This window comes from Durio zibethinus, chromosome 15 (assembly GCF_047325235.1).
Source record: "Durio zibethinus cultivar Kanyao isolate XHJ-2024 chromosome 15, ASM4732523v1, whole genome shotgun sequence".
In the NCBI taxonomy this organism is placed as follows: Eukaryota; Viridiplantae; Streptophyta; class Magnoliopsida; order Malvales; family Malvaceae; genus Durio; species Durio zibethinus.
In genome coordinates, this window is record NC_143176.1 from 5,049,483 (window position 1) to 5,074,575 (window position 25,093).

Genomic DNA, 25,093 nt, shown 5'->3' on the forward strand with positions numbered 1-25,093 from the left:
ACCAAGGAAAATTGGTTTTACAGCTTCATTTTCATGGTTATGGAAGAAAGTGATTTGGCAGAGTCTAAATAAATCTCCAATAACACCTGATCTAATTTTAGAGAGCAGCCTTTCAGTAGCCAGAGATTGAACCCTGATTACTGAAATTAAGAGTCCAATATTCTACCAGAGGACCTTACCAATATTTCCTTTGCTGCGTTAAAAATAAGAGAATACGTACTACCAAGTGAAAATAGCACTCAGCATGCTGGAATTTCTCTGGAGTAATGATTCACCAATCATTGGAACCTTCTCATATGCTTTCAGCTCTCTAAATCTACCAGGAAAAATGCAACGACCACCAAAAGGCTGCTGCTAGTAAATGATTACAGCAAACAAACAGAATCACTTTCACCAGAAAAACCATCCACAAATTGCCCAGAAACAAATGTATAGTTATAACTCAATTGTGCAATCATCAACAAAGAAACTGGCTCAAAGTAATCCTTATTATTAGAGACCCTTTTTGTCGATAAAATTGACAAATTCATTGCAGTTTTTTATATTTATTTTTATATATATAATAAGTAAATGCTGGATCTGCCACTTACAGCTTACCTTCTTTGGAGTAGGTAGAGCCTCTCCCAACCATACAAAGCTTCCCAGAAGGTTCTGACCAGAACCCTTGTAACTTCAAAAAAGCATTTCTTGATGAAATATCTGACCTGTATAGCATGTTTCCCACGTAGTACGGGCTTTGAATCACCAAGCTGCTTTCAATCTTGAACGCCCTATCTCCATCACTTATATGCACCAATCCGGTGTGAAATTAGAATGAATTCAAGAACCTGGTTAAATTTGAATTCACCAGAGCAGTAATAACCAGTCTCGTATTCCCGGAAAGGACCAAAAAACGTTTAAGTGGGATGATAACGATAATCGGGGGTTGATTCAGGGGCAATTGAAGAGCAATAATCGGAATAAAAGGTTGCAGTATCAGCAGATAATGCTTCGGTTTTAATGCATGAGACAGGATCTATAAAGAAACCAATAAACAAAATGAAAATATTGGATAACAAAGCCATGGCATCATTGAAGATTTCATTTCCATTGTAATGTTGAAGATGAAACAGTTTAAGCTCAGATGAGTCAAAGAAAATGGTTTCCTTTAGTTTGTCAATGTTTTTTTCATATTTTTCATATCATTTGGATGCTACTTTCTTTCCTCATCTGCATTACACTATCCATTGTAGTTTAGCATTGATAAAGACAGAATCAAGGAAAACTTTGAAATTTCCGCAAAGGCAAAACATGGGGAAAGAAACATCTGGGATTGGATTTTCCTTCCAGGTCTGCATTACATGTTCAAAAAATATATATTTTCATACGTTTTATTTTTAATCTTTATCCAGAAGATCTCAAAGGTATCTTTTGTTATCGCGAAAAACATTATCAGCCTGCAAAGCGCAAAGCTTTTACACTACTAAATAGGAAATTAAAAAAGAAAGAGTAACTTCCGCATTGCATCCAAATCAACGGGAAAACCACCTGAATACTTGTTAAAATTTCTCAAAATCCTTAGTTGTACAATTAAAAAAGTAAATGATTCATTAGTACTCGCAAGCTATTCAGATTCGATTTAAATAAAACTTGAATTCGATTCAATTATTATCGAATCGATCTCGAATAACTTAATTTATCGATCGAATCAAATTCAAACATTTTTACACTCGACTCGAATAATTCGCGAAATTAATCAAATTTTTATATTTAAATTTTTTTTAATTATTTTAATCAATAAAATATATCGAATTTGAATTCAAACTCGAATATAAATAATCAAACTCTTATCAAATATAAAAATCGAACTTATTTTAACATATTAATCAAACGAATTCGAGTAACTCGATTTCGATCACAAATCGAACTCGAGTTAAAAAAATAAAACTCGATCGAATTCGAACCGAATATCAAACCTTGAGTTAAGAGCCGAGCTCGAGCTTCTCACTGTATCAATTCGATTTAATTCGATTACACCCCTAGATACAACCACTCATGAAACAGAACACGCCATAGATTTCCAGCAACAGTTCCTAGCCACAGCAATCCTCATCGCCAAATGATCCGGCCAACTGCAGAGCTGTAACGGTATAATCCTTCCTTCTGTTAAGTATATGGGCTACGTTAAGCACCTCTAATGAAACAATGATTTCATACGATTTAAAAATTGAAAAAGAACCGATAACTCCTATCCATATATACATCCATGTACAATTTCTGAAACTACATGTGAACATCCTACGAATGAAAGCATACGACACTTCTCAATTCAATTCTAAGTTACTTGATAAGAAATCAATTAGACAACTTTGCATATTTATAAATAAAACCATACAGGTAAAGTTTCAAAATTTTAGTTTCAAAAAGGAGTCCAAACTCGATTATTTTGACAATTGGGGGCAGTAAGGAATTTCTCACATTCCTTGACTCCAAGTACTGTAAATTCTTTCACAAGCATATTTGCACATCCAGCCACAGAGTCCTTAAACTTCTGTGAGCAGCTCTTGTCACCTTCATCGACATCCTGAACACCACCTTTTACCAGGCAACCTACCTGAGCACCATCCATATATGCTTTACATGCCACCAGAATATCATGAGCACGCCTGTAGAAATGGCCCACAACAAAATCCTCAAAATGCTGCAGCCAAACATGATTTTATTAGAATTTTAAGCCAAGGAGAAGCAATGGTAATTATACATTCTAACTCGCATTGTGGAACAAAATTTCCCCATATTATCATCAATACCAATATCTTAATCAAAGTGATTAGTACCACGCTAAAGCATAAAAGCCAATGGAAATATCAAAAATAAATCTTTCAACTTACCTTTGGCGGCCTCCTCATAGAGTAGATCATTGTCTTCAGTGACAAGATAAATGTATCTTCATTGTATTGCCGGGACAATAATTCACCTTTTGGTGTGCCACTCTGATGTGCCCAACCAGGCTCATTAAAATAAGGCTTCTGATTCAAGATTAGAGCCTGAATAGAGACCAGAACTTGGAGCATGGTTGACATACCAGGTATCCACTTCTCATTCTTATTACCAGACCAGGTGTTAAGAAGACTAAGGCATACTTTACCACAACTATACAAATTTGGATTGAGCCGAAGTCCACCAGAATGGTAGTAAACATGCTGAAAAAAAAATTCCTATTCATCAGACCAAACATGTATACCAGAAGATATGATCATACATGATGCAAGAAAATATTTCAAATTCATAAACCTCAATAACATACAGGTGGTACTTTAGGATAGCTAGCAGGGAAGAAAACATCAAAGAAGAAGAGACCATCATGGTAGGGGGTGCCCTCTGCTCCTATAATTACAGCCCTTAAGAGATCCATTCTTGATTCATAAACCCTAACAAAAATAGTATCTGTTGAAACAATAAAAAAGACACAAAGTAAGAAACAATATTAATTATACATTTCATCAGCAAAAAAGGAAATCGTTGCAAGCACAGTGGAAGATCTCAGCTGTTAATATTGCATCCAAAACTTAATGTGCACTCTGAGTCACAACTCAAGTTTGCAGTATTCAATAACTGACAGATTTAATTAAAAGGGATGAACAAGTTATCAAATGAAAATTCTCTCAGAGAAGAATATAATGCTTAAAACTCACCTGGTAAATCCTTCTCAAGTATTTTCCACTCCTCCTGAATCTTCTTTGCCCAATTCTTCGGTGGCTACCACAAATAGAATTAACAAAGGCCACGTTAATAGGTTGAAAAACTAAGAATATAACAATAACAAAGAAAAGGATGACCTTAATATACATTTAAAAGCTATTCACCTGTTTCGTTGAAGCACCAATGGGAGCATAGTGATGGTCTGAAAAATCTTCAACAGTATCAAACTGTTTAAAAAGCTGGAGCTTGCTGAGGATATCTTCTTCATTTACATTTCTCTGATTTCTAATGTCTGCCACTTCTTCAGGAGTAATATAAGCACCATCAACTGGATCAGGAAAACTTGAATAGACATTGTGCTTATTAAAACTATATTTTGGGGGGTTCATAAGGGGTTGCAACCAAGACATGGATGGTTCTGCAACCACAACGTGATTTAATGTATCTACAGATGTAGGAAAATTTGAATGCAAACTACTAGCATCAATTTGCTTCTGTATGGCAGAATTAAAATGATCCCAATAAGATTGATTTACTGCATCAGGGAGCATCATTGCATCAGGGAGCATCATTGCATCAGAGTGATTCACACTACTACCATTAGTAGAACCACCAGCCTGGGAAGACTGCAATGACTGCCCAAATGGAAGATTTTGACCACGCCGCGAAGTAGCTGACTTTTTCTTACTTTGAGAACCTTGTGGAAATAACAAAGGTGTAGGCAGACTTGCAACTCCAGGAGAATAACTCAAAGGATCCCCTGGGGTCTGGAAACTTGAACTATTAACTGAAGTTGCCTTCTTGTTCATATGAGCAGGCTCTGATAACCATGACGAAAGAGATTCGTCATTCCCATCAACACTCAATGAAATGTTTCCATCAGAAGTTTTCTTTTTCCTCTCTGAAAAATCTGCAAACCAAGGGATGGATGCCTCTACTCCAGCAGGAATATCAACATTATCAAAATGTGCTTGCAACATGGCATACTCATCATCCATGAAATCATTAGTGTAATAGTTATCAAAAAACTCATCATCGTAGGCCAAATCAAATTTAAAGTTATTTACATTATGCAATCCTTGGTTAGAAAGCTTAGAAGGTTCAACCTTGTTTACTGAACCAAGAGATTTAGCCACAAAGTCCTGTATTGAAAATGGGGAAAAAGTAAGCAAACAAAATCATAAGTCCAAATGTGCATAAATCTGATGCTAGGCACAATAAACAGTAACTACTACAAGAACATCCAACCTCTCACATACCTCAGCTTGATTAATACCATAAACACCAGAGCTACTTTTTACTGCTTTCCCTTTGTTCCTTACATCAACTCTTTCATCAAGAATCACTCTATCAGTTGAATCATCATCTTTATCAACATCAATTACTTCATGAATAACAGCCTGCCAAGATATGAAACATTAACTTTCTAGTAACCCATGACATAAGAAAGATTTTTCTCAGAGCAATAAGGCTGATGTGAGAGAAACAAGATAACAATAAAAAATCGTTTAAAGAATGTAAGTGTAAGGCTTTGCTAAAACTGTGTTTGTCTCTATTTCTAATAAGGAAGCTTGTATAATATACTAGATGTTTCTTGAGGCTGAATAGCTAGATTCGGAGTTTATTTATCTACAAAACTTTATTTATTAAAAGTGAATCTTAACCTCAAAATAGTAGAGTCAGCCAATAGAATGCTTTTCTAACATTCTATCCAATCTATGGCCACACTCCACAAAAAATGACTATCTGGTGTGCCCTCTTTCCCATTTCAAATAATACACAGATAATGTCCAACGTCAAGCTCAATAGACTATTAAGCAAGAAAATGCATATATCAAGTCCTTACTCCTTACTGACCAAATCCAAATTTTAACAAATATAGGACATTTTCAACCTCAAACATGGGAGAAGAGACTTAATTTGTACCTAAAACTTATAGCTGAGCAATTAAACAAGTCAAACCTTATTAGTTTAAATGCTCAATACTTTCTTCAGAATTTTATGAGTGTAAGGATATTGCCCTTCAATCTCGAGTGATCTCAATTAGCTCAAGCTAACAAACTAGAGAAGTCCTAAGAAACTGCCTGATAATAAACCAAACCACATTTGAGCACTGACAAAAGAGCTTGAAGCCAATTATACTCATTTCAAACATCTATTCTAACTATATATACACAAATCAACTATCTTCATCCAGTATTAAAAGAAAATACAATGCTACTACATTTACCCTAAGAAATATGCAAAAGCAAACTCATCTCGACAACAAACCTATATGCAATCAAAATTTAAAGCAAAGCATCATCCTTTACAAAACATGAAATTAATCCAATTTATACGCCATCAACAAACAGTAAATAATCTATAAATTACATTAAAAGGCTATAAAGCAATTCCACACCAAAAGGAAACTGAATCTTTAAAGTCCCCCACGTCAAAAGAGATATTATTAGTGGTGTCACTAAGTGACCAAAAAGTAGCCGAAAGTGGTTTTGTGCAAGGAGAAGTAAGAGTTCAAGTTAGGATAGATGCTCAGTAATCATCGACTTGTTTACCAGGCACGCTTATTTTTTAAACCCGGCGACAGGGGCCTAAGAAAGGACCCATTGTTGCAACCTGTTCAGTCGGGCCCCTCCAAGCGTTGGTTCCCTAACCAATAAGGGCAAGGGACACTTAACAGTCACCAAAGTTGCCACAAAAACTACTCCCTTTCTATTATTAGTTCAAAGACCAAACTCCAACACCAGCCAAATTTCAAAATGGTAAAACTAAAACAAAAAAATCCATAAAAGGAATAAATTTGGCAACTTCAAATCCCTATGATTGAAAAAAAAATAGTCCCAAGTCCCAACCCACAGTGATGAGTGAACTCATAAGTTTTCACTATAAAAATCCAAAATTTAACTCCTTTAAACCTAATAAATCAATACTAACAATGATCCAAACAAAAAAAAAATCAATACAGTTCCCAAATCAACCGATCAATCAAAGTTCTCATAACAAAAGTAACAACAGGAGCGATCACTGTATGTATTCGAATTCAAAGTTCAAAGAAATGATATTTTATAAAAAAAAGAAGCTAAATGAATAACAAAATGAGATAGGCACATTTAAAATAGAAAAAAGAAATGATTTTTATTGGGGGTGACCTGTTTTTGTTTAGACTTAAAAGAGCGATGAATCGGAGGAGGAATCTCGATCACTTCGGGGTCCATCAAGGAACTGGAATTCGAAGAAGAAGAAGAAGAAGAAAACACTCGATTCCCGTTTGGACAGTGAGAAAGTGAGGGGAGAAAGTACGACAAAGGGCAAGAAAAGTCATCAAAGGAAACCCCAAAGGACGCTCAAATTTTTTCTTTTTTTTTTTTTTATAATCAAACAAACAATAAAAAAAAGTATTTTAAAGAAACAGTCAGAAATTCCGCGTATTGTACTTGGCTCGCCGAGTCGAATGCTGCGGCGGCGGCGGCTTAGTAGACTATGTGCTCGTGAGGAAAACGACGCCGCTTTAGTGATTTTTCGAACGGGAAAATTGATTTTTTAATTCTTTTACGGTGTCTGGCTTCGCGCCTAGTTGTGTAAATATATAATCAGCTCCTTCTTCTTCAAATTACCATTTTCCCTTTAATTGGTTTAACGTGGGCCCTGCAGAGCTTACGTGTCACGAACCAGTAACGACTACTCGGAAAGTTTAAGTGGGGATAAGTGTATAGGATCAAGGCCCAGGCTTTCCGGGTAAGCCAGGTGGAGTTGACTGATTACGAGAAAACAGTTGACCATATCGGGGATTCTTGACCGTATATTAAGATCGTAGGATCTATCAGCGGCGGATATCGGGGCTAGCGCATTGGATTTTTTTGTGCAGGAATTTGTTGTAATTTATTTTAGGACTAAGAACAAACTGATGACGTAACGTGTGCTTCTCTAATCGAATGGGACCCACAGACGCGTGGGGACGAAGCAGGGGGATTTAGATAAATATTTGCTGACGTGGAAAATGAACGTAATTTGTTTTGCTAAAAAAAATTATCCTTTTTATTTGTTTTCCTTGCTTAAACTTAAGTCATTTTCAAAAACATTTTAGATTTGGTAAAGCAGTGTTTAAAATATTTGATAAGGATTTCTTTTTAAAAATTGTTTTTGATAAAAAAATTATTTGATACAATGTTATTGTAATTTTTAGTCAAATTACAATAATGATTCTTATATTTTAATAAAATTTAAAATTTAATCTCCCTTTTATAATTTATAACAATATCATTTTTATATTATTTTAATTTAATAATTAATCTCCGTCAAATTTTTATTATTGAAAATATTAATGTTATCATTAACTTGATAATATAAGTGTTGACATTACCATCATGATATTGATTTTGATAACATAACGTTAATTTTGCTAATATAACAAGATAAATTAAATTCATTATCAAATTATAAAAATAATTTATATACACGTTTGAAATTTAAATTTTAGTACTAATGATATAATTCAAAAAAATCACATTCTCATACAAGTTGAATTAAATAGTATTGATCTAATTATTAATGAGATCAATTCTTTCTATTAACTTTCCTAATGTAACCATTATCCTTTCAAAAATATCTCTGAGAATTAAAAAGTATCCTAATTTTTTTTATTTTGCAAAAATAAAAATAAAAAAAATATAATTTTGTAGTTTTAATTTTTAAAAACATTAAATTTGATTTTTCAAATATTTTAATTTTCTTTAAAAAATCATATTTCTTGACTTTTTTAACAATGGGATTTCAATTTTTTAAAAAAATAAATATTTGAATTATTTTGAATTTTTCAAATTTTAAAATAGTAATTTTATTTGTTTCAATATTTTAATTTTTTTTAAAATAATAAGGCTTGAATTTTTATGAAAAATCAGATTTCATTTTTTAAAAATAATTCTCAAATTTTATAGGATTTAAATATTTACTAATATTTTTTTAAAAATAATATTTTTTAAATTGTCTAAAAAAATTAAAATATTTATAATTTTAAGGAATTTTTAGATTTTATAAAATATTAAATTTAATATTTTAAATTAAAGTATTGAAAAATAAAATAAAATATATTTTTTAAAAACATTGGTAAATTCTAAAAATTAAAAACTAATTTTTAAAAACTTGAAATCTGATTTTTTAAAAATAAAAGAAATATTATGTTCTTAAAAATAAAAATATTGGAAAATTATTAAACTTAATATTTTTAAAATTGAAGAAAAAATTATAAATAATTCATAAATATTAATTTTTAAAATTAAAGCCTTATTTTTCTATAAAATAAAAAAAATTCCTTTTTAAAAAATTAAATTATTGAAAAAGTCAATTTAATGTTTTTAAAAAATCCTAAAAATCTTTTTTTTTTTTACTTTTTATCATTTTTAATTTTTCAGATATTTTCTATTGAATTTTTAAGACTTTATAATTTTTTTATTTTTTCCAAAAAAAAAAATGGTCACATTAGCAAAGTTTACGAAAAGTAATTGATCACATTAATAACACATTATCAAATTCAACGCGTGCGAAAATGAAATTTTTATAAACTATGCTAGAAAGATTAAAATTAAAATATTATGTAAGTATATAAGTTATTTACATAATTTAATAATTGATTTTATTATTTACATCAACATATCAATTCCCAGCAAGGTTAGTTACTGTGTCAATATTTTTAACGATAAAAATTTGATAAGATTAGTAAATGGATTAAAATTATCAAATCAAAACAGTATAAAAACTATATTTTTATAAATTATACTAGAAAGATTAAATTTTAAATTTTTTTACAAAATTGACACCTATCCATTTCTTTTTTTAATTAGTTTTTTATTATATTTTAAAAGATATGTATAATCCTTTTAATCTCATTTACATACTTTTAAAAATGTTAGTATCAGTGTATTTGATAATTTATTTTCTAATAAATCTAATTTTTACAAAACAAAAAATTTTTTAGTAACATCAATATTTAATTTAAATTTTTTAAAACAAAAAAAAAATTCCACTACCACATTTCATTTTGTAATTGATGTATGATCCTTTAGTTAAAAAAAAAAAGTGTTCAAAGCTCTTTTTTTTTTCAAATAAAAAATGTTTACCGAAAATGAGCATTCAATGTGGGATTTGGCTCTTCTCCTTTTGATCTATCAATTGGAGGGTCCATTTCATGATTAGATGAAATGCCATCTCATTTAAAATTAAATCAATGACTACAACATATATATGCCACCAAGAAACTCCATTTGTTCTAACGTTACTTGTTCCTGTCTTCAACAAAGATTTGCTAATAATGATCGAAGTTTGTTATATTATGTTTCAGCTGTAGCCCTTGATTTTGCTTTTAAATAAGCTGACACCTCATCCCACAGTCAACAAATTCTCTTCACCTTGAATGCAAATAGGAGATCAGCTAAATTAATTGGGGTGTTTGATCCGTGAATTTTTAAATTTAATAAAAAAATGATATTAAAATATAATATATATTTTTTAAATTTTATTGATATTATTAAAAATTTTAAAAAATTTCAATAATCATATTTTATAATCCAAATTAATGAATCAAATTACGAAAAATAAAATTTGAATCGAAAATTTTACTTTTTCTAAATCAAATATCTCCTCAATATAAAAGAGTAAACTATTGTTTGCTTCATTTAGTTTTGAATTTATAATTTATAATTTTATTTATATTTTATAATTATGTTTTCATTTACTTAATATACTAATTTATAAAAAAAAAAACAACTTTGTTTAAAATGCTATTAGAAAGATATTCTGTTATGCTTGAATGACTGTTAAGAAGGAAAAAAAAAAGAAATTGATTGATACAAGAAACTTTGAAAAATATCTATTAATTCAAGGCCTGGGGAGCTGTGACCTGTAAAGGGAAGGCCAGACCTAGTAAAGGTTGCCCAACAGACCAAACTACCAAAGGCCCAATGGATAATTAGGAATATGAGAGTACGGGGAGCTTCTTCTCTTTATAAAATGAAATTTACTTTCTATCAAATAAAAAATTGAAACTTACTTTAAGACTTAAAACTTGATTTCATGATTAAAAAAGTAAAGAAATCAACAATTACTTAAAGCTTCTTCTCTTCTTTTATATATATATATATATATATATATATATAATATCATAGCATTATTGAAAAGCAACTCAAGACTTTTGTTTCCAATCCAAGACTAAAGTTGTGAAGTTCATATCAACATGAGCTGGTTTGGTCTTGTAATTTTGTGGTGTGTTCTTCTTCCATATATTAAGGCCAATCACACTCACAAAGTATGTGGTTTGAAATGCAAGTTACCTTTCAAGGGTGAAGGAAAAGGGAAGCCTCAACACCATAATTCATATTTGGGCAGTTTTCCTTTATCATAGCCATTGCTGTACCATTGCCTATTTCCTTGATGGGTTACTTTATCTACCAAGAACCCAATTGGGCAACAATTTTTAATTCATGAAATTGTCAAAATGGGTTTGATTTTTATGCAATCCAACAAAAATTGATATTGATATGGATAGAGGGAGGGAAAAGGATAGGTCATAGTGAGGTGGACAACCATGATTTTTCTTTGCTACTTGTGGATAAGAAGCTTGAAAACACGTAAGGCTATATTTGGTTTGATAGGAGATTTGAAAGGAACGTTGGCAAATTGAAGAAGCAATTGCTATACGAAAAAAAAACTCATCACCACCACCAATAAGCCTTTTGTTCACAAATATTAGCAATTCACATCAAAAGAAATAAATAAAAAAATAAAATATATATATTTACATATACAAAGAGCAAATTGGACTTTCCAATCTAGTTATTTCTTTCACAATTGATTTTATTCACATTTTCTTCCTTTTATTTTTACAACAACTATTAATGATTGTGACATCTTTTTAATAAACTCATAAGGATCTCTTCTTTAGGGTAAAGTCAAAATTTTTTCTAATAGGATTAAATATTCATTTGGCACCTATACTATATTGTTTTTGTCAAATTAGTATTTTAGAGAATAAAAATTTATAATTAAGTACTTGAATTTGTATTTCATCAAACACTTTGATCTTGAAACTAATAGTGTTAGTCATTTGACTGATATGGCTAGAACATCACATAAAATTATGATGTATGGAAAAGAAATGCTACATCATTTTTTTATTTATAAAAAATGAAAATGAAAATAAAAAAATATATATGAAATTTTATTTTTGAAATAAAAAATTGATAGAATGATGGAAAGAGAGGAAAGGAAGAGAAATTCTTTTTCACCTTCCAAGAATAATAAATTTATACTTTTTTTAAAGTATATGAGCCAAAAAGAAATAAATTCTCTATCAATCTTCCCAAAGGAGATGCTTAGCATTTGGATGGTCAATATTTAAGGGTAATTTATGCCTAATATATACATGTTGGATGCTAGAGAGCTACATTTTTAAAAGCAAATAGAAAGCGAAAAAAAAAAATGCATGATCATCTTGATGGAATTTTTTAGATAATATCATAATCCTAAGAAGTTGTAAGCTTCATTTATTTATATATATTTGTTTATCTTTGTGACTATTATTATTTTAATTTTTTATTTCAAAAAGAAAAAATAATTAAAAATTCATTTACAAAATTAACAAAAATACATTGAAAAACTAAAAATTAGATTTTAACTTTCATCAATAAAAGGGGAAATTAAATATTTCTTTTATGTAATGGATTTATTTTTATATTTATTTTTGACATTGTAAACTTGTTGTATACAACATGAGAATATATGAAACTATGCAAATTTTAATATGTTATGTCCACTTACCTTTGAAAAAGGAAAAGGAACACATTAAGAATATGTAATCAAGTGAATGATGTAACTGCCACTCATATTTTGTGTATAAGATTGATTATACCATACTTATAATTAAATTATGTCCAAAATAAATGTGCTAAAAATGTCAATGTTCCACCAACTATCCTTTAAATCAATTGACATATCATTGGACGCTTGAAGGTTATGGATTTAAAAAAATTTATGTACGTAATATTCTTTTTAACTAAGTACTAGAATGGAGAGTTTAAAAATAGATTGAGAATTTTAAAAAAAAAAGAATGTTAATGTTTTAATCAATAACCATCACAAACGAAAGCCTTTCTACCATTTTTTTTTATCTTGGCTTTGGTTGCTAAAGTGTTTCAAAGCATCAAGAAATTTCTTACCAAGAATCTTGAAAAGAAATTCTCTTCGGAGAATCTTAAAATAGATTTTTCTCTTTTTTTCTCCAAAAATCATAACTTAAAAAAAAATTTAATATTAAATTTTGAATTTTAAATTTATGATTAACCACCTTGAAAGAAAATAAAATCAATTAAACCAACACTCAAAGATCAACTTACCTTTGAAAAAGGAGAAGGAACACATTAAGAATATGTAATGATGTGAATGATGTAACTGCCACTCACATTTTGTCTATAAAGTTGACTATACCAAACTTGTAATTAAATTATGTTCAAGATAAAGGTGTTAAAAATGTCAATGTTTCACCGACTGTCATTTGAATTAATTAGTATATTATTAAAATTGATACTTGAAGATTATAGATTGAAAATAATTTATGTGCGTAATAATTTTTTCAATAACATAAATAGTAAAATAAAAAATTTAGGAGTAGATTAAAAATTTCACAAAAAAAAAAAAAGTCAATGTTCTAATCAATATCTATCACAAACCAAAGCCAATTTACCATTTTATTTTCTTGGCTTTGGTTACTAAGGTGTTTCAAAGCATCAACAAATTTCTTACCAACAATCTTGAAAAGAAGTTCTCTTAGGAGAATCTTAAAATAGATCTTTTCAGTTTTTACCAAAAATCATAAGTTACAAAATATATATAAATGTTATAATTTAAAATTTAAATTTACAATTAACCACCTTAAAAGAAAATATAATCAATTAAACTAACACTCAAAAGATCAATTTAGTATGCTCTAATAAAAGACTAATGATTAGAGAACACGAAATTTATTTTTATAATTAAAATTACCAAAATTTTTATTTTAATTACTAAAATTAGGAGTTCTATCACTCTATCGTCTTTCAACTTGTTAAGTGAGAGAAAGATTGAGATGTATACACATATCTCGAAAAGGAAAAATGAAGTTGACATGAGAGGAGGATAGTAAGCCAAATCCCTCCATTATCAAGATTCCTTTGGACTCTTTCTCGGGAAGCGTGTGCTTCTTCCATGCCTATGCGAGCCCACATGAAAGAAACAGTACCTCTCCCTTTGCACCTTCTCCATCTATAAATACATGATCATGGTGGATGGTGCAAAGCATTGGAGATATAGCAATCCCATTTCAAGCAAACACAACTTTCACTTCTCACTTTCAACAACTTTCCAAATTCACCATGTCTGACAAGTGCGGCGACTGCGACTGCGCAGACAAGAGCCAGTGCACGTAAGTAATCGATTCCCCATTAATCCATGACAAACCTTCAGCGGTAGTTCTGGGGTTGTGTTGTTTGAGACCATGTTACTGTTGCTAAATTTTTGTGTTCATGATCTTAATGAGTCTCAGCTTTATATAACATGTTACTCTTAGGCTGAACAAAACTTTTCAAAACCATCTATTATATCTTTTCCTCCCTTGTTTCCTGCAAGACAACTTGCTAAAATTTTACCAAATCCGATTCTTGTTAAAATTTTAAATCATATTATTTTCGTGTTTTTTTCTTTGTCAGGTCTAGTGGAAATTTACACTAATTGTTATTTTAAGCTCTTCATGAGTTTGCAATCAAGTATAACCGAAAACTAAAGCTTTTTTTTTTTTCTGATTTTTTTATGCTTCAGGAAGAAGGGAAACACCTTGGTCGTTGAGACTGAGAAAAGGTACGTATACTTTTGCTCTTCAAAGGTTCTGACATCAGCAAAGAAACAAACCAATAATATATATATATATATAGACACATAAATTTCATATATGCTGCTAAGATCTGAACCATCCCTGAGGAACTTAATTCGCAGTATTCATATGCATATGCTAATTGTAATCTGTTGTGTTGTTTCTGTGCAGCTACGTCAACACTGTCGTGGTCGAGGCTGCGGCAGAGAACGATGGCAAGTGCAAGTGCGGAGCTAGCTGCAGCTGCACAAACTGCACTTGTGGTGATCATTAAGCAAACATAGAGCAACGATGTTTTAGCTCATGGCAATATTGGGACCTAAAAAATAATGAAATTTGGGTTGAATAACTTGTGTCTTTTTTTTTATGTGTGTGTGTTTTTCATTTCTGTCAGTCACGTCATGTTCTGTGATGTAATGGCCATGTCTATGGCCTTGTCTGGTTAATGAATTACTATTAGTATAAGAAATTTATACTTTTTTTAAAGTATATGAGCCAAAGAGAATTAAATTCTCCATCAATCTTCCCAAAAAGATGCTTAGCATTTGGATGGTCAATATTTAAGGGTAATTTATGCCAAACATATGCATGTTGGATGCTAGAGAGCTACATTTTTTAAAGCAAATAGAAAGTGAAAAAAAATATGTGCATGATCATCTTGATGGAATTTTTGAGATAATATCATAATCCTAAGAAGTTGTAAGCTCCATTTATATATATATATATATATATATATATATATATATAGTTATAGTTATCTTTGTGACTATTAGTATTTTACTTTTTTATTTCAAAAAGAAAAAAATAATTAAAAATGCATTTACAAAACAAAAATACATTGAAAAACTAAAAATTAGATTTTAACTTTCATCAATAAAAAAGGAAATTAAATATTTCTTTTATGTAATGAATTTATTTTTATTTATTTTTTACATTATAAACTTTTTATATACAACATTAGAATATATAAAACTATGCAAATTTTAATATGTTATGTCAATTTACCTTTGAAAAAGGAGAAGGAACACATTAAGAATATGCAATCAAGTGAATGATGTAACTGCCACTCATATTTTGTCTATAAGATTGATTATACCATACTTATAATTAAATTATGTCCAAGATAAAGCTGCTAAAAATGTCAGTATTCCACCGACTATCGTTTGAATCAATTGACATATTATTAGACACTTAAAAATTGTGAATTTAAAAAAACTTATGCACGTAATGTTCTTTTTAATTAAGTATTAGAATGAAAGGTTTAAGAATAGATTAAGAATTTCAAAAAAGAATTGTTAATGTTTTAATCAATAACCATCACAAACTAAAGCCCTTCTACCATTTTTTTTATATTGGCTTTGGTTACTAAAGTGTTTCAAAGCATCAAGAAATTTCTTACCAATCTTGAAAAGAAATTCTCTTAGAAGAATCATAAAATAGATTTTTTTTTCATTTTTTCACCAAAAATCATAACTTAAAAAAAAATTTAAATATTAAATTTTAAATTTACCATTAAACCACCTTAAAAGAAAATATAATCAATTAAACTAACACTCAAAGATCAACTTACCTTTGAAAAAGGAGAAGGAACACATTAAGAATATGTAATGATGTGAATGATGTAACTGCCACTCACATTTTGTCCATAAGATTGATTATACCATACTTGTAATTAAATTATGTCCAAGATAAAAGATGCTAAAAATGTCAATGTTGCACCGACCGTCTTTTAGATTAATTTACATATCATTAAAATTGACATTTAAAAATTATAAGTTCTAAAGAATTTATACGCATATTATCTTTTTTAATAAAATAAATAATAGAATAAGAGATATTAGAATAAATTAAAATTTTCAAAAAAAAAAAAAGTCAATGTTCTAATCAATATCCATCACAAACTAAAGCCATTTTACCTTTTTTTCTTTCTTGGCTTTGGTTACTAAAGTGTTTCAAAGCATCAAGAAATTTCCTACCAACAATCTTGAAAAGAAATTCTCTTAAGAGAATCTTAAAATAAATCTTTTCATTTTTTACCAAAAATCATAACTCAAAAAAATATATATAAATGTTAAAATTTAAAATTTAAATTTACGATTAATCATCTTAAAAGAAAATATAATCAATTAAACTAACACTCAAAGATCAATTTGGTATGCTCTAATAAAAGACTAGTGATTAGAGCACATGATACTTTTATTTTTTTTTATAATTAAAATTATCAAAATTTAAATCTTAATTACTAAAATTAAAAATTCTAACACTCTATCGTCTTTCCACTTGTTAAGTGAGAGAAAGATTGATTGAGATCTATAAATATATCTCAAAAAGGAGAAATGAAATTGACATGAGAGGAGGATAGTAAGCCAAATCCCTCCTCCATTATCAAGATTCCTTTGGACTCTTTCTCGGGAAGCGTGTGCTTCTCCCATGCCTATGCGAGCCCACATGAAAGAAACAGTACCTCTCCCTTTGCACCTTCTCCATCTATAAATACATGATCATGGTGGATGGTGCAAAGCATTGGAGATATCGCAATCCCATTTCAAGCAAATACAACTTTCACTTCTCACTTTCAACAACTTTCCAAATTCACCATGTCTGACAAGTGCGGCGACTGCGACTGCGCAGACTCGAGCCAGTGCACGTAAGTAATCGATTCCCCATTAATCCATGACAAACCTTCAGCGGTAGTTCTAGGGTTGTGTTGTTTGAGACCATGTTACTGTTGCTAACTTTTTGTGTTCATGATCTTAATGAGTTTCAGGTTTATATAACATGTTACTCTTAGGCTGAACAAAACTTTTCAAAACCATCTATTATATCTTTTCCTCCCTTGTTGCCTGCAAGACAACTTGTTAAAATTTTACCAAATCCGATTCTTGTTAAAATTTTAAATCATATTTTCGTGTTTTTTTCTTTGTCAGGTCTAGTGGAAATTTATACTAGTTGTTATTTTAAGCTCTTCATGAGTTTGCAATCAAGTATAATTGAAACTAAAAGCTTTTTTTTTTTTTTTTTCTGGTTTTTTTATGCTTCAGGAAGAAGGGAAACACCTTGGTCGTTGAGACTGAGAAGAGGTACGTATACTTATGCTCTTCAAAGGTTCTGATATCAGCAAAGAAACAAACCAATAATATACACACATAAATTTCATATATGCTGCTAAGATCTGATCCATCCCTGAGTAACTTAATTTGCAGTATTCATTTGCATATGCTAATTGTAATCTGTTGTGTTGTTTCTGTGCAGCTACATCAACACTGTCGTGGTCGAGGCTGCGGCAGAGAACGATGGCAAGTGCAAGTGCAAGTGCGGAGCTAGCTGCAGCTGCACAAACTGCACATGTGGTGATCATTAAGCAAACATAGAACAATGATGTGTTAGTTCATGGCAATATTGGGACCTAAAAAATAATGAAATGTTGGTTGAATAATTTGTGTCTTTTGTTGTATGTGTGTGTTTTTCATTTCTGTCAGTCGTGTCATATTCTGTGATGTAATGGCCATGGCTATGGCCTTGTCTGGTTAATGAATTACTATTAGCATAACTCTTCTCTAGTTTGATTCTAATAATCCTTCTTTCCATATAATGATGAGACTCGAAAATAAACATATGACCAAACCCAGATCTTAGCTCGGTTAATTCACATATGGTCATCCGAGGTGGATCCAACAAGTCTGATTAGTATTGCTTGGAAAAATAAGAAAGGGAAAAATGTTTACTCAAGGATCCAAGACATACAGAGTCCTCTCTGTCAATGGATTCATTTAAGTTTTCTGGCAGATCCAATTCATACCATAGAGCCAAACAACCTCATAAAAATGGAAAAATACCCAATTTTCATCAGGAAAAAGAAAAAGCAGTCACGATTCATCAGAACAACAAAAACCCAAATTGAAAATAACATGAATCAATCAAATTAACACTTGATAATTATAAAAATTATATCTTTATTATTACTGAAATGACAAAATAAAATTTATATATAAAAAATACATTAAATATATATTTTATATGTAAATAAAAAAAAAGTTACTCTTGTAAATTTGTAAATTGTAAGCACATCAAAATCATAATTAGAATTTTCAGAATAAAAAAATGATTAGTAAGGAGATTTGAATTTGTTTGAAGGTCCCATTTCTCGATTATAGGTCACACCAAAATCAAGTAAGGAAAAAAAACGTTTTTTGTAATCGAACAACTTGGTTGGCTGTTGGCACAACAATTGGATCCAAAGGACGCACCTTTCTCTAAAAATTTAGTACCACACGTATGTGTCACAGGCCGTGAGCGTACTTTGCGCGCATCACTTCGAGTAAGTCTCGTCACGCAATCTTCTTATTCTAGGACTCATGCATTGTTCGTGACATACATTTATGTTTATGTCGTAATTATTTTGTTAAAAGCGATGATTAAAAAGAACAATACTACTTACCCGAAATATTTTAAAAACATGTAAGAACATATTTTTTTTTTCATCAAAATAACTTTTCTTGATAAGTAGACTTTCATCAATTTCTTTTTGATAGCTCCATATCTGATTTTTGTTGCAGGTGACTCTTTGACCTGTCAAATGGATTGGCAAGCTAGCGCCGGATGTTTGATCCAATATGAACTGACTTGAAAGTTTTTGCAAATTTATAAATCACTATAAACCTATATGGTAATTCTTTATGAAACCAATATTATCTTTAGTCTTTTCTTGATGTAACCTACGATATTAAAGAGAATATAAGAAATATAGATTGGTTTCAAATCTCACTAGACTTAATTCTAGATTGTTTGACTATTGAATATAAGAGCTTATACTAAAATAAAATAGCAATGTAAAATATTCAATTAGCCTAACTAATTAAAGTAGAAAAAATAAAAAAGATCATATATGTAAATTAATAATGACAATAGCAATATCAATTACATCATTTTACATGCAATTACAAATTAAACATGTAATTACTGAAAATAGTAAAAAATTACATATTAAACCATTTAAGCATAATGGAACAGAAACTTTTATAAGTTTCACTGATTAATTATTCATGAAACTTGTAAAACTAATTTTTTTTAACTATTCATTCTTCAACACCTTTTAACTTTGCAAAGTCCATTCCTGTATCAATTCAATTTATCTTTTATTTAACTTAATTAGAATTGTAAATTAAACATCAATGTCCTAGCTTATACGTGAGCAAGAAATAGGTAAGCAACCCTAAACCAAAGTGTTTAAAAGATAATTTAAATAAGACTTAAATTAGATGTATTCCATAACAGCACAGGAAAAGGCCAACTTAAGGTAAATACTTATTGTAATAATTGGATAGGCACTTATGCAATACTACTGTGAATGGATGTCACACGATTGATAAGAATGTTCTTGTTGTTTCTTATTTGACTGCTACTCAGATATAGAAGCATCATCATTCTCATAGTAACCTTCTTCATCATAGCTCTTTTTCTTTCTTGCATGGGTAAGTTTTGACTAAGGATGAAAGAATACAAATAAAGATCAATAGTCTAGTCTTGCTTCATGAATCAATAAAAAATTGAAATTAGCCAAACATAATGAATTTTTTCCATCAAACCAAGATTTTCAACTGAAATTAATAAAATATGTCATTTATAGGACACAAATTCAAAAAAATAATAGTAATTGGATTTCCTTTTGGTATTGTTTGTATGTGGTAAAGGAATATCTAATCTAACAAAAGCTCACTTATTTAATATTAAAATTTTGTTCTATTGATAAACATGGCATAAGTTTCATGCTAGAAACTATATGGTCATATGAAATGTTAAACAACTCTTAATAAACAGACTACTACCCATTCAATTATTTTTTGAAATCAAACAAAAATTTTATTCTTTTTTTTTGTTTTTTATTTAATTCATAATTTATTGGATTTCACAAACATAGAAGTAGAAGAGAGGGAGCTAATAGAAGAAGTAACTAAAGCAAAAAATATTGCACGACTAAGCATTAAGTGGACCCTAAGGCCAATATTCCAATTTCTTGCATCATCTAACATCGCTACATGCAAATTAATACATTTATCAATCCGTTTACATCCATAGAAGGTAAAAAAGGTTATCTTATAAAAAAATAAAAGTACTTATTATTTTTTCAACCAACTTAACAGATTCATATTCCATATACGCAGGCATAATAATCGCTTTCTCAACCATCTTAAGATATAGTAATTAGGGGCAAACAAAATAAAAATTGACATTTTTTCTACCATTAATTTAAACTTTATAAATGTTAAATCATAAATCATTCGTCTAATTTTAAAACCATCATAAAATCTATCCAAAATCATTGGTCTAAGGACCATGAACGACTATGGACCATTGCACACCCTACATCCTACTATTTTACTATATATGTTTTCAAGTTTGTTACAGTCTTTTTTATTTTTTTAGAATAAAAACATGAGAAAAGTCATAAGCATTATTTCAACTCCTCATTCAGCTCTTTAGCACCAAACTCCTCAAAGCTCTTCCCTACAACAATTGTCTTTTAGTTACTACTCCCAACAATTTCTCAAATGTAAGAGAACCAATACATATATATAAAAAAAGAAACAACTTATTAACTGCTTAGTAAATATGTAGTGGTTAAATATAACCAACCCAATATTTTATTCAGCTCAAAGAAACTAATGCTAAGTTACATATAACCAACAAAAAAATAATATTAAATTTGTAATTTTTTTTTTGTTTTTTCTTAGTATCTCAAATACCCATCAGCACACAAAATAAGCTAAGGTTCCATGCCAAACAAACTAAATTAAAAAAAATAAGAAGAATCAATAGGTAAGGAGAGTGTGAGGAAAAGCAAACCTAGAGCTGAGTAAAAGAAAAAACTTCAATGATATATGAGAAAGAGAGAGAGAGAAAGTGTTAGATGTGAAAAGAGTGAAGTAAGTGAGAGATTGAAAGAATCAGAAAGCTTTAGTTTTTAATACTTTTAGTCTCTACTAAACAAAGAATCTAAAAACTCAGCAAATGTTTTTGGATTACTTGACCCACTTTTGTCGGGTCTTTTTATTATACAATCATGTTGGCTTGCTTTGCTTCAATGCTTGGCATCTCTCTTTCTACTTTGAACTCTCTTTTATCTCCTTACCATAAAGAAAAAAGTAATCAAATAAAAAAACACAACAATTTGAAAAAAAAAATCATATTCTAACTATTATACATGCAATCCAACTATACTATTACGAAGGTTGGATAAAAGTATTAAACCAATATGAATAATTTTTTAAAAGAGTTGACCTTAAATCAAAACAATATCAAATATTTAATAATTTATACAAAAAAAAAACAAAATAAAATACTCATCAAATTAAAGCAAAACTCTCACAAAAAATCAAAAGCCCAAAAATTTTGTCACTCATCAAAAGGAAAACACATTCATTGAAAAAAATCTGAAATTTCTAAACAAATAACGAATATAGCACCCCATAGAGCAGAAAAAATTTTAACAAAACAAAACCCATAATGTATTCAAACCCAAAAACAAAGAAATACAATGAAAAAAAAATGGTAAAAAGGAGAAAATATGGACAAACGGCATCAAGGATGATAGCTAAGCAATAAAAAATTATAGAAGAAATAAAAAGAAATGGTAAAAACCAAACAAACCCTTCTTCAAAAGAGGAAAAAATGATGAAAAACCAAACCAAAAATAGAGACATGTGACAACCCAAGGATCTTTCGGGATCTTTTTTATATATAGTAGTATAGATTATAAATACTTAAAATTGTTCAATCCAATACTCAACCAAATTCAAAAACTCCATCATTAAATAAATAAAAAATTCAATCCAAAACTTGAGTAACAATAGAAGAAATTGCATAGAAGAACTCAATTATAAATTACTTGAATTAGAGCAATTAACCATTCAAACTCCAATATCTCATCAGTTTGTTAAAAAAAATGAAAAAACCCACTAAGTTTGGCTGTCGCCAACCGATCCTAAACAGGATTGAATCTAATCCGAAATTCAATACAAAAAAAAATGGCTTGTAGCTTGTAAGAAAGAAGTTTCATTTCATACAATTGACAAGTTTCTGTTAATGCAGAAGCAGAACACTCAAGACTCCCTGAAAGCTGAAAGCTGCAGGGTAAGGGATACTTAAACTTCATCAATTCATGACAACTTTAAACTAAATCTGATAATTCATGAATGTGTTTTTTTTTATTTTGTATAAAACATTTGTAAAAAACAAGAATTGTCAAGTCATAATTCACATTGATATGTTAAACATGAAATATATTTTTTTGTTTTCAATTCTTTTTCATATTGTCTTTGTATTGTATTACCATATTGTATTTAAAATTGTCGAAATTTAATTTACAGTGAAGGATATAGAATATCAATACTTATTTTGTTTTTGGAACTTTTATCTTTGTTCAAGAATAAATCAATTGGAACCCGAAACTTTACTCAAATTATTCACGTAATCATCTTTGAAAGGTAACATCCAGCGAGTATGGGGTTCGAGTCTAATACTTGCAACCCCTTCCTGTATAAAAATTCAATTGGGTTGATCAACTAGCCATTCCTGACTTGACTGAGTGATCAACTAGGCAAACAAGAAAAAGCCTGACACAAAATGCAGCAATTCCTTACATTTCTTATTGTTTTCTGTAGCAAAAATTACATGGAAATTTATTGCATTAAGCCAAGGCCCCTCAAACATCAGCATTAGAAGGTAAAGCATATTCACACTTCCGGAATGAAAGCAAACATGCCAGCCTCATATCACGTTCCTTTTCACTTTTCTTTGAACTTAAGCATGTTCAAGATCCAGATCAAGATTCAAGAAGGAGACACTCCAGGATTCCATCACTCCATCAATTTTCTCAAGACATCTTTCTTAGGCTTCAAGATTCATTTTTCAGTTTGGACATGAAATTCCAGAAATCCTACTTTGCTGAACAAACAGTTTTGCGTCAGTTCTTGTTCAGATTCCGGCTAACAATATCACTTCTACTCAAAATCCAAAGTTGTCTTTCTTTTCAAGAATCAACCTAACTAATCATACTTCTCCCTCCATGAATATACAAGAAGGAACACCCAGGAGAGCGCCAAGGCAATATCCCCAAGAGCTTGTCTAGGCCACTCATGAGCAAGATCCTCAAGCTTTCCTTCAAAAGAAACTCTCCAAATAACCATTGAAACATGAAGAAGTACACACCCTTTAGCAAAGAAGCTTTGGAATTCTGAGTCTTTAACAAATGCCACCATGAACACTACCAAACCAATAGTGAATAAAAGCAATCCAGAAAATGATTCAGAGGTTTGGATCAAGAGTTGATCATGGGGTGTTGAACCTTGTAGCTTACTTGCAATCTCATGACCATGGCCAAAAACTGAAACTTCCTTGGTGTAAAACATCATTAAAGCTCCACAAGTAATAGCTACTATAGAATGGAGCATACAAATAATGAAGAACCCTGGTGAGCTCATTGATCAAAGAAACTAATGGAAACTTTTATCTTCCTTTTAACCAAAACTGAGCTTTAAAAAATAGCGTAGCTAAACAGTGACAGCCTCTAAAGTCTAGACCATACCTTCAAGACAAGTGATTAGAACCTGTAATATATGGTCCCTATGAGCAAAACCCAAGCATATGATAAACTTACTTGCTCAAAAACATAGATGAAAGCTTGGATCCAAAACGCTGACCCCAGAGCCGAGGGTGTTAGAAGGCAGAAATTGAAAGGGGTTTATAAAAAGGAAGAGTTTCTAATGGAAGAGGCAAAAGGAGTTTATTACTTGGGATTAGCAGTAATGGGAAATCGAGCCAGCTGTATAAATGAATATAATTTTGATTATTTTATAGGAGATTTTATTTGGATTTAAAGAAGATAGCCTTGAGATTGCTTCCTTCCATACCTCCATGCACAAAATGCCATGCTTTTTCCTCGGTTACTTGCTCATTCTGCAAAGCAACCGAACATTCGTGGGGTATAGACTCATGGGTGAACATTATTTTCCTGTTTTCCCTTTTTTTTTTCAACTAACTAATGATTTTCTTTGATACAATAATTTTGGGATATCTTTGTTAAAAATGGAATGAGATCATGTAGGGACAAAACTTTATGGACTTTTTTTGGTATTTTTGACCAATCCTAATAAATTTTCTACCCATAAAAAGAACTTTAATGTCTTGAATTGAGGAGATGTGGTTGGTTGATTGGTCCTCTTTAGAAAGTAATGGCTCACCATGTTAGGGACTTTGGCTTATCTACAGTAGTTGTCAAATCTTGTCATTTTCATTTCATTACCAAGTAATGGAGTCACCCTCACCTCATAATTTCATGAAATAATAAAATTGTTAAAATTCTAAAGACTTAATGTGTTGTCAATCTTGAAATTGCAAAAGATCTCTTCTAACACTGCTTTAGAAAATAATATTCACTGAATCAAATGTTCTTAAATTTTATATTTTTAATTTTAATAGCATAATCATGGTATAACAACCTTTCAGGTTTATTTTTCAATTGCT

The 25,093-nt window shown here is 30.1% G+C and overlaps 3 protein-coding genes and 1 long non-coding RNA gene across 4 annotated transcripts; 2 read left to right on the plus strand and 2 right to left on the minus strand.

The window, feature by feature from the left end:
- Positions 1-2,177: 2,177 nt before the first annotated feature.
- Positions 2,178-7,023, minus strand: LOC111301679 (putative ubiquitin-conjugating enzyme E2 26). The gene is made up of 7 exons (XM_022897513.2): positions 6,831-7,023; positions 4,941-5,081; positions 3,846-4,823; positions 3,675-3,738; positions 3,287-3,426; positions 2,871-3,182; positions 2,178-2,680 (listed from the first exon to the last, which is right to left on the minus strand). The coding sequence occupies exons 1-7, from the start codon at positions 6,894-6,896 to the stop codon at positions 2,399-2,401; spliced, it is 1,983 nt and encodes a 660-aa protein (XP_022753248.2). The 5' UTR covers positions 6,897-7,023; the 3' UTR covers positions 2,178-2,398.
- A 6,980-nt stretch (positions 7,024-14,003) lies between these two features.
- On the plus strand, positions 14,004-15,058 carry LOC111301680 (metallothionein-like protein type 3). Its single transcript, XM_022897514.2, has 3 exons — positions 14,004-14,128; positions 14,521-14,559; positions 14,744-15,058. The coding sequence occupies exons 1-3, from the start codon at positions 14,079-14,081 to the stop codon at positions 14,844-14,846; spliced, it is 192 nt and encodes a 63-aa protein (XP_022753249.2). The 5' UTR covers positions 14,004-14,078; the 3' UTR covers positions 14,847-15,058.
- A 2,158-nt stretch (positions 15,059-17,216) lies between these two features.
- LOC111301681 (uncharacterized) lies at positions 17,217-17,656 on the plus strand. Its single transcript, XR_016328085.1, has 2 exons — positions 17,217-17,339; positions 17,614-17,656. It is a non-coding gene; the product is annotated as an uncharacterized LOC111301681 (long non-coding RNA).
- Positions 17,657-23,496: 5,840 nt separating this feature from the next.
- LOC111302315 (uncharacterized) lies at positions 23,497-24,544 on the minus strand. The gene has a single exon (XM_022898247.2). It carries the CDS (start codon positions 24,049-24,051, stop codon positions 23,617-23,619), a length of 435 nt encoding a protein of 144 aa, XP_022753982.2. The 5' UTR covers positions 24,052-24,544; the 3' UTR covers positions 23,497-23,616.
- Positions 24,545-25,093: the final 549 nt, after the last annotated feature.